Source organism: Dendronephthya gigantea, unplaced genomic scaffold (genome assembly GCF_004324835.1).
Source record: "Dendronephthya gigantea isolate DGI-Jeju-01 unplaced genomic scaffold, DenGig_1.0 000187F, whole genome shotgun sequence".
Lineage (NCBI taxonomy): Eukaryota > Metazoa > Cnidaria > Anthozoa > Malacalcyonacea > Nephtheidae > Dendronephthya > Dendronephthya gigantea.
This window is the reverse complement of record NW_021163197.1, coordinates 13066-23534: the sequence shown is the minus strand read 5'-3', so window position 1 is coordinate 23534 and position 10469 is coordinate 13066. Positions and strand designations below refer to the sequence as shown.

At 36.9% G+C, this 10469-nt stretch overlaps 1 protein-coding gene across 1 annotated transcript; it reads right to left on the bottom strand.

The window, feature by feature from the left end:
• Positions 1-797: 797 nt before the first annotated feature.
• Positions 798-9826, bottom strand: LOC114538525. The gene is made up of 4 exons (XM_028559695.1): positions 9821-9826; positions 7069-7123; positions 1441-1886; positions 798-1186 (listed from the first exon to the last, which is right to left on the bottom strand). The coding sequence occupies exons 2-4, from the start codon at positions 7120-7122 to the stop codon at positions 892-894; spliced, it is 795 nt and encodes a 264-aa protein (XP_028415496.1). The 5' UTR covers position 7123; positions 9821-9826; the 3' UTR covers positions 798-891.
• Positions 9827-10469: the final 643 nt, after the last annotated feature.

Genomic DNA, 10469 nt, shown 5'->3' with positions numbered 1-10469 from the left:
AGGTTCTAATTAAAAATGCATTTTCCGGTCTCAAAATAAAATTGAAAATTGAAAAACGCGCTGTTGATATGAAAAGGTTCTTTTGAGTAATCTACAGGTTGCAAATGAAAATGGAGATTACTAATCTTTGCTAGGATCAAAACGTCTTCCGAAGGAAAAATATCTTTTTTCACTGCCCAAATGACAAAAATAAAAGCATATGAAGTTTAAGCTTCGAGGGGGCCTTTTCTGAGTCGATAACTGTTGAAAAGCTTGGTATGTCTTGATTTTAATGTTTTCTCACAGCTCAAGACTCAACACGCCATTTTTAACTATGTTTTGAAAATGTTAATTATGCCCTTTTGGATAGTCACGACACCTTTAACAAAATTTTAGCTACAGTTAACGGTAAATACCTTTTTATACACAAACAGCTTGACTACGTGATTAAAGTTAACTAGAATTTAACTACCTTCGGATTAAGTAGTTAAAACATAGTTAAGAGTTTTATCAAGTACAATTGGCCTCAGCCATCGATATTTAATGGTATAATGTGAGATGACAGGAAACTAGATAAATAATAAAAACGAAGTTGCACCTTTTCCCAACTCCGCATATCGATCAACCTGCACGAAAATTGTCTAACTTTAAGCATTCTTGCAGATAGGTGCGTATAGTTACCCATCGTCGCATATTTTCTTTGCAAAGGGCAGACTTCCTTTTCGATCCAAAACTAAAGCCAAATATTACTACATAATCCCGTAAATTGTTTGCCAGATGTATTTTTCAAAAATATTACATAAATGATTTATGTTTCTGAAGAATCTCGTCCAAAATAATTCTAATCTACCCCTTATAAGTGATGAAAAAGATTATGAAAAAATAAAGGTTAGAACAATGAGAGTTCTTTCCTTAACGAAGGCCAATTGCAGTACCAAAGGCATCTGTCCAGCGATCACTTGAGGTGTACGTGCCACATCCTCCAAAATGAATCTCGGTAAGGAAGAAAAAGTTGTTGGGCATCTGACGGTGACCGTAAGAGGGAATTCCAGTGTTACGCCAGTCTACTGCGACACCACGTTGTTCATAAACAAGGTTCCCACTATGATAACCGTTAATGGGAATTTCGCGATGGTTTGGGAAGAACGCAAAAAAAGAGTTTGGACTAGAGCCACAGCTTGTGAAATTTACACTTCTGCCATTTGATCTAAAAGCGATATTTTTCAGAAAGGCAGTTTAGAACCTCGAATTAACTCTTTTTTATTTTGACATTAATTCGAATAACTGTTTAAATGCCTAGAGTAACCGTCACTAGTGCATAATATGTGAATGATCAAGTGCTACCTTTCGTTTTGTACTGTTAGTTCCTAACTCAGTAAAGATACGAAATGCATAAATTCTAGGTCTACTGACTATTGTTTCCTTTAAAACGTATGGAATGAAATTACATGTATATGATACCTGAATCCTTGAACAATCCTGGCTCGCGCTATGGATGCAGGTAATATACCAACATAGATATAATCACCAAGACCAGCGTTCAGTGGACGAGTATAGCCGACGTAGTTGTGCATCAGTACCCCGATTTTCTGTCTGGAATAGCGTGAAAGTTGGGTTATGACGGTGAATGGTTGTAGGCCATCTTTCTTTTGAAAACGAAAAAGGACCTTTGTCTTTTTTTTGAAAATTTGTCTTATCAGGCTTGGAAGTTTTGATCGCCTAACAGCCTCGCGCGGTATAAAGGTATATCCTCCACCAGCCCTCGCCATCTCGCAGTAGACTGCGATCACCGTGTTATCCACCAAAATGTCATAAAGACCACTCAATGCATTGGGTGCACTTGTTTTGATTTCAAGACATGACCTTTTGTAGGTTGTCGAAGTCATACCAGGGCTTAACGTTATTGCCTTAAAAATTAAACCATATTTCAAAAATCCTGATTGTTTGTACGTTTTGATAAAATATAAAACAATAGAATCTCCGTGACTGTAAAAAGAAAACATGTTGAAAAAATATAAATTTCTGCGTTTCGACTAAATTATAGTCATCGTCAGAAGAATGATGATGATATCAGATGATGATGAAATAATATATGTACAAGTATTAGGACGACATTGTATAAAAAAAGTATACTCTTCTCAACAACTTTTAGTAACCCTAACACTTTAACGTTCTCTGGCACACCTAGCACTATAAAATTCTTTAAGATCCAGCTTTTTCAATCGTTTTTATTAAGAGCCTCCCAAAATAGGGCTTGCGCAAAAAAAGTACTCATTGCAAACACAATTTAATCACACTGGGTGAAAATATCAGTGGACTGTGTTGCACAAGCTGTCAAAGTTTCAAAACATTTGGTGCACGCATAGGCAAACGCAAGATCTTTAAAAACAAGATCTTCTACCATTCTCGCAGGTGGAGCAGCATCTGAGCATGCATAAAATTGATTTAATTCACAAAAAGAACCACGTAAACGGTGGAAGAACCAGAGAACGTTAAAGTAATTACAGTTACTAAAGTTTTTGCCAATCTCGCGCGCATCTTAATCTTAAAGGCCGGCGCACACTAGAGCTATGCTCTAATACCAAAAAGTCATTCGTTGCCATTTGGCGTAAGGCAGTTGCTCTCGTGTGCGGGTGACTTTTCCGGCGACTCTCGTCATTCGTGCCACTTACGGCAAATATCTCGCATGTTAAATGATAAATTCTGCCTCGCGTGCCAAAATCTTTCCGTGTGCGGCAAAATGAGAGCTATCTGCTTATGGATTGTCTTAAGCGCATGCGTAAATATACGAAAGTAAACATCCACAAACAAGATTATGGATGAAAGTGAAGACAAAGAGGTGTTGTTATTTTTGTTGCTGTTGCGTTGCCGTCGTCAACGATTACGAGCTTTGAATCGTCGTACGTGGACGAAGCGATGGATCATGAGACGACATCGTCAAGGAGCTTACGCATATCTTGTTCAAGAACTAAACTCAGAAGAACCAGAGCAATTTCGACAAGTATACCATCGTCTTGACAGGCAATAATTTGCGATAATTTTAACGGTGAATCCATTGATAGTAAAGCGAGACACGCAAAAGCGGTTTTCGATCAGCCCGACGGAACGTCTCACTGTCACAATAAGTTTCCTTGCAACAGGTCAGGTTTCTACACATTTTTATATTAAAAGCTCGTATTGTACCAATTTCAGACAAATGAATGGTATCACACATTAACAAACTTTTCAAAATTTAGGTGAATCATTTAGAAATTTAGCTTTTCAGTTCAGGATGGGAGAAAGAACTATATCTGGTGTCATTGAAGAAACATGTTTGGCACTGTATGAGACAATGAAGGGAAACTTCTTGAAGGTGTTGTATTGTTAATTGTTGTTTTACTTGCAAACGTCTCAGTAGAAGCGCTCCAAAAAACTTTGAACAGTTAATTTCCTAACTTCCAAAAATATTGTTCACTACAACCACTGTTGATAATGTCTGCTGAATATAGAAACCCAAGTGAAGTCCAACATAAACAAAATCATATCTGCGGAAAATGTACAACAACATAATCAAACGTTGCTTGCAGGCGACCTTTTGAAAGCCATTTGAATTTATTGTATGGGCAAGTTCTTTATTGTATGGGAAAATGACAAAGCCATTTAGTTACACAAATTAATAATTGATAAATCATTATTCAACATTTAATAATAAATATTTATTCAATATTCCATCAACAATAATTCATTATATAACATATGTATATATAGAATTATTAAAAATAATTATCAAATATGATTTACCAATAATTATTCAACATCAATATATGTAATGAGTTATTCAACATGTAAACTGTTTTCTTGCTGCGCATGCTAGGAACAACTCAGACCAGTTGCTTTGAACAATATTGCACAGAGGGGTACTAGATGCACTTGGTAAGGTCTGCTGCACCCTTCGGAAATTCATCTTTGGTGGATTGGTTGAACACCAGTTGTGTTGTGGACCAGGAGCTGATGAAAATGCTGTGTTTCCCTCTTGGTATGACAGTGTTCCCATTTGAGCTTGAAACAATACATTGTTTATATGGTGTTTGGCCACTGAATTTTCATTCTGCCAATAATTCAGTCACATATCGAGCAAATGAACTGATTGATTCATCATGGGTGTCAGCTATTTTATGCCGTTTGTTTTGTCTTTCAGCCAATGAGGCCTTTGATTAGCTCAAATTTCTGCCCTGCCTGTTTTCTTCGGGATAATTCTTACCCGTTAATGGCTGTTTCGTTGGCACTGCAGGTGATGTTTCACTCTCAGGATCATCATCATTTGCCAACAAATCATCATCAATAAGGTCTGCATCATCAATGCTCTCATTCACTTAGCTGCTCTTTTGACTTGGCACTATCTGGAGCGGCATTTAACATTGTATCTACAGTAAAGGATTCTCATTATTTATGGTTTAGGGATTGAGTGGTGAATTTATGGAGGGGGCAGCGCCTCCTGCCATTAGCATATCTTTACAGCTTCAATTAAAATACTCACTACATCTAGACTTGAATTAAGTTGACATTCGAATGGCAATTTATGGTTTAAGGAATTCCAGCTTATCCCGTATCCAAGAAGCACGCCTGCTTAGAGATTTTCTCCAATACCACTGCTTTGAGGTTTTTTTGCTTTTAGTTATTTGTGCAATAGCGCATTCCCGTTTCTCTCTGTAATTCATTTTGCGTTGTTTGCACCGCCATATTGGATTTTACTTTCGTATACAAGACAACCCATGAGCAGCAGGCCTTCATTTTGCCGCACACGGAAAGATTTTGGCACGCAAGGTAGAAACTATCAAACATGCTAGATATTTGCCGTAAGTGGCACGAATGACCAAAGTCACCGGAAAAGTCACCCGCACACTAGAGCAACTGCCTTACGCGAGTGGCCACGAACGACTTTTTGGTAAGCACATATATAGCTCTTGTGTGCGCCCGTCTTTATATAGATAACTTTTGCGAAGAGTATACGCTTTTCACACCCTGTATAGTAAACGATGTCACTACGATTAAGTTATACGCGAGCAAGTCTTTAAATGTTGTAAGTTGGGCCAATGCAGGGTCTGTAGAGATTTGGGTTTGATCACAGAACAGATTGGGCATACAGTGCAAATAATAATTTAAATCCATACTACTCCGCTGCTTTTGTCAGGTTTAAGAATGCAATACTTCGCAGTCTTAAATCCTTAAGTGTTCTGATGCGTCCGGTGTCTGTATTAAGCTGTTTCTCATCAAAGTCAAGGTAATTTGAATAGATTTTCTGCTGTTTGATATAGTAACTAAGAAATAAGCTATTACTGGTATGTTGATTCCAAATGGATTACAGCGGTGACAATTATTTCTGTTTCTTTGAGTCTTTTAGCTAGACAATACTTCAGGCAAAATCCGGCTAAGTATGGATTTTTGCTCCTTTGTTAACGTCTCACCAGACAGGTAAGTTCGTAATGAATATCATTGGAGTTATTAGCAATGCCAGTTAAGACTGAATGTTCGAGCAAGAGAAGGAGTGTTTTGATTAAAACATGCGAAAGAGTGTTTTGTTATAATTGTTTAAACGCGAGGCGCAGGCAAGTCTATACCCAATCTTCTGCTCCGAACTGTGTATAATCGAAATCTCGATTCGTGTCCGTTTGTCAGATGGATGTCGGTCCATTCTGGGGCAAAAGGTCGATCATCAAGTCACTTTTAAAATTTACTGCAGTGGACTGAAAATATTATATATGGGTATATTGCAATTCTTAAATTTTGGGAAGTAAAAAATTTTTACAGAAGATCAAAATTATACATTATATACATCTTTATACAACATACATACATCAAGGAGATTAACGTTTCAATTTCAGAGGAGGACTTTCCTGAATTTATCGATTTCGGCTCCCATTCTCATAGCAATGAACTCTTATTGGTATAGCCTTGTGGTTCGTATATGACTTAATTTACAGTATAAAACATTGAATATATATACGCAATGTAACTCCGTATACACAGTAATGCAGGGTCAGAACAGAAGATCGATAAAACGGGGTCATTTCTTTCTTGTTAATAACCAGTAAAGAATAAATATTGTAACTGTTTACGCAGGTTTACAATTAACAGTTCAATCTTATGCGCACGTTTAATGTTCAAATCTAAAGCCGTGAGTTTATCGGCTAAAATATGTGACTTCAGTCATAATACTAGACAAATAGGTATAGGTTCTATATTGTATTGCAATTATTTATGCACGATCAAACAGGATATGGAAATTTTCATAACAGCGATATTTCTTTTCGCTTTTACTCAGATACTGAGATACATGCATATATAGCCATATACATGAAGGCAACTTGACGGGAGTGCTCTCATGACATGAGTTTATCGTCTATGTGGTTCTTATATGAACATATGAACTTTTATTGTCAATATAGAGCGGTGCTTCAGTTAATGCATGAGTTTATCGGCTGTATGGTTCTCAAGTTCTTAAGGCCCACACAGACAGGACGCGAATTGGCAACGTGGCGCGAATTTTCAACGCATTATATTTTTCAAAAGCAAATAAATTTTAACTTATCAAAATTTTCTTGTAGATTACATAAAAATAATAAATTTTGAAAACTGATCCGACATGTCTTTCTGTTTTTACATAGAACGATGCATCAAGAGGATGAACCTTTATTGTTTAGTCTACAGGCATGCTTTCATGAGTTTATCGGCTATACTATAAGAATGGTTTACCTTATATGAATATCACGGTAAACAAATAAGGCATATGGACTATGGACTATATTGTAGACTATAGCACCGCAACACTTGGGGAACTGCCGACTAAGTGACAGGACTAAACCCATTTGCCACAAGCTGAAACTAAAATCATTGTTAACATAGCGCTTTGGAAGTATTGGATTTTCAAATTGAATAAGAACCTTTCAAAAATAAAAAAGGAAATGCAACTGAGGATGATTTATTCTACATACAATCTATTCTCATCAGTTTTATCATTGTTACATGTTTTACGAAGTTTATATTGTACTATTGCTTCCTATAGTCACTTCAAATAGATCAAGTTTGCATCGGTTATCGGAGGCAACTTACCATAAACACACCAGATACGTTGAGTAAAAAGCAAAACAAGGCAAGGTGATTCATGCTGCAAAAGAAAAATGGCATCGTAAGTACTGTATCTACGTATATGCATGAAAGCAGTTATGAAGGCATATGAAGGCATATGTACGCGCGATATTCACATGCAGTGTAGTAATGGTTTGAATACGGTGAGCTAAAAAAGCAGAGCTCCTTTGCCAGTATCACCAGCTTCATTGAACATTAATAGCCACCAATACTATGTTTCCGTCAATAATATAGCGCGATGCATGCATGCAAAGCGTTTCGAAGTATATCTGATTTTCACCTGTGTATAGAATTCTTGAAACGTCCTGGTTAAACATGTTATTGTTCGTAATAGCTACATAGCTTACCTGCTGTATAGAGTTTAGTTCAGTCTTCTTGTGCTCTGCGTTCAGATCAATGCGGACTTGGTATGCGAGAAGACCAGAACACGCGCACTTAAATGCTTTCTAGAAAAAAAATTAGTATTTCAACTTCCTTTCAGCGCAAATTAACAAATATTTGTTTAGGAATTAAAATTCTTTCGTCATTCATTCTTAAAACTTGATGAAAGAAATTGTAAGATGGCTGCATGGGGTGTAGATAAAAGGCGGGCCAGGACGCAGATTGGCGGACGCGGACTGGCGGACGCGGACTGGCGGACGCGGACTGGTGGACACGGGCAGAAAAGCAAGAAAATATCCCACGGGGTTTTTGTCGATTGCGCCATAATTTAAGGCTAATATTACGATAAGATGTGACGTCTATAAAACAAATTTTATTAAAGGAGGGATGTTTAAAAGTTTGTTACAATTACGAAAATTGAACTTATAAATCTTAAACTGGGGCCGGTTGTTTGAAAGATGGATAACTTATCCAACGGATAAGTCTATATCCAACAGATAAATCTGCTATCCAGTGGATAGTTATCCATTGAATAAAAACGCGTTGCACGAAGCGTGGATAGTGAAGTGGATAGCTATCCAATAGATAAGTTAAAATTTACCAGAAGAAAACAGGATTATCCTGAAATTTTGTACCACAACGTCAGCTGTTGCTAAACATTTACAACATTGAATTCATAATAATTACGAATTCTCGAGTATAGTTACTGAATGGAAAAGACTTGAACAAGTGATTTGCTCGAACTTTGCACTTCACATCATAGTGATTTTATTAAACACATTGCAATTTTATTCCTTGACCTTGCGACGCTTTGCCTTTCGGTTCCATAACAAATTTATATAGGAACACTATTTTAATGTTCGTGAATGAAATTACTTAGATATTAGCAAGTTTCCTTGCAATAGGTTTAATCTTTCTTTGCATATTTGCGTTAATAAACTGATTAGAAGCGTATAGTAAATTTACCGCGTGTTATAAATGCGAGGATGTCCAAAAAATCGCCGCTCGGAACGGAATGTGTAGGCAACGTGAAACGCTGCTGCGACAAATTGCACTTCGAAAACATTTTTAATAGTGAATACAATCATGATGAGTATTAGTTTGCTGAAACACAGTAACAGGAATATTGCATTTTTGTCCTATTTTATATAAATGTTTACAGTGTTACCTTGTATCTTTTAATTTATCCACTGGATAGTGGATTTAAACTACCTCCGGACCTTGGATAAATTTATCCGGTAGATAGCGATTTTTATCCGCTGGATAAAGTTATCCAAGCTTCGTGCAACGCAAATCACACGCTGGATAAAACTTATCCGTTGGATAGCGAGTTATCCGTTGGATAGCGACTTATCCACTTTTCGAACAACCGGCCCCTGCACTTCAGACGAAACACTACACCGCTTTACACAAACTACACCTTTTAGTATGCGAAGCTGTAAATTAAACTCATACCCAAAACTTACTAAACTTAAGCTTATACCAGTTCTTATATCCGAATATCTGCTAATGAGTTCCCTTTTTTACTATCCCGGCATATTTCAGATTTCATTATTATTTTACATCCGAAAAACTGGCATCACAACACAACAATTTAACAACACTGGTTCCTGTCGACTAGAGGAAAGGTGTAGGGCGAAAGAGCAATAAAGCCAGCAGTCCGCATCCACCAGTCCGCGCCCGTCTTTTATCTACACCAGGGTGCATGTTCTATGTCAATGACAATGGCAGGATATCAATTTATAATAGATCTGCTGAAAAGAGGAATAAATATTTCGCTTTGGGTACGAAAAAGCCTCTCGGCTTTCGCAAAATAGTGATTTATCAGTGGCTGACAATTAATATGGGTGAATTCAATGTGGCGGTAAAGGTGCAAACAGCGAGCTCTAACATTTCAAACGAATTAAGTAAAGAAACTGAGGGAATCTCAGCGTCGCATTATTGCTCATTTAATACAGCCAGTAAACAATATTTAAACCGAAGATGAAGCTATTGAAGACGAAGAGAAAGACAGCGATAATTATGAATTCGTAATTACCACCATACGAAATATCGAGGAAAGACTTAAAGGTGAAATAAATATCCTGACAAACGAAGTAAATGAGCTAAAGCAAGATCGAAAAGCCGCCGCCAGCATGCCGACAGAAAATGCAAATTTGACATTGAACTCAGGCCATACTTCAACTATCGAAAGATTTCTTGATAACATCTCAATAATATAGCGCGATGCATGCATGCAAAGCCTTTCGAAGTATATCTTATTTTCACCTGTGTATAGAATTCTTGAAACCTCCTGGTTAAACATGTTATTGTTCGTAATAGCTACATAGCTTACCTGCTGTATAGAGTTTAGTTCAGTCTTCTTGTGCTCTGCGTTCAGATCAATGCGGACTTGGTATGCGAGAAGACCAGAACACGCGCACTTAAATGCTTTCTAGAAAAAAAATTAGTATTTCAACTTCCTTTCAGCGCAAATTAACAAATATTTGTTCAGGAATTAAAATTCCTTCGTCATTCATTCTAAAAACTTGATGAAGGAAATTGTAAGATGGCTGCATGGGTGTTATTAAACATGACAATATTAATAAACTACATCTGAATAAGTATGACTTCACCTCAACCTGCCAGGAACCGCAATGCTATAGTGGGTAACTTCAAACTCTTTTTAGGCCTAGGTTAAACGTCGCATTTTGGTCGTGTCGAATGCAATTCAAAGATAATGAGATGTTAATGAAGCTTAATAGGGTTTATCATCTCATTATCTATTATTTGAATTGCATTCGACACGACTAAAATGCGACTTATAACCTAGGCCTTAAACCTAAATGTAAACTGAAATTCAGCTGCGGTCAGAAATGATTTAAGCAATTTAAATTTTGATAAGCAATGCTGTAAAATCCCAAAGCATATTTTCTTAAAACAAGGGGATTTAACAGCCTCGTACCCAGGTGCTTTAATTGTAAAAAATAATGTTGCATTCAGTT

What these genes read in the sequence shown, in the direction of transcription:
- LOC114538525 (XM_028559695.1), bottom strand. Translation starts at nt 7,122, where the DNA reads ATGAATCACCTTGCCTTGTTTTGCTTTTTACTCAACGTATCTGGTGTG. An exon ending in ACGTATCTGGTGTGTTTATG is followed by an intron (nt 1,887 to 7,068) that starts GTAAGTTGCCTC and finishes TTAATTTTTAAG; the next exon opens with GCAATAACGTTAAGCCCTGG. An exon ending in AGGATTGTTCAAGGATTCAG is followed by an intron (nt 1,187 to 1,440) that starts GTATCATATACA and finishes TATCGCTTTTAG; the next exon opens with ATCAAATGGCAGAAGTGTAA.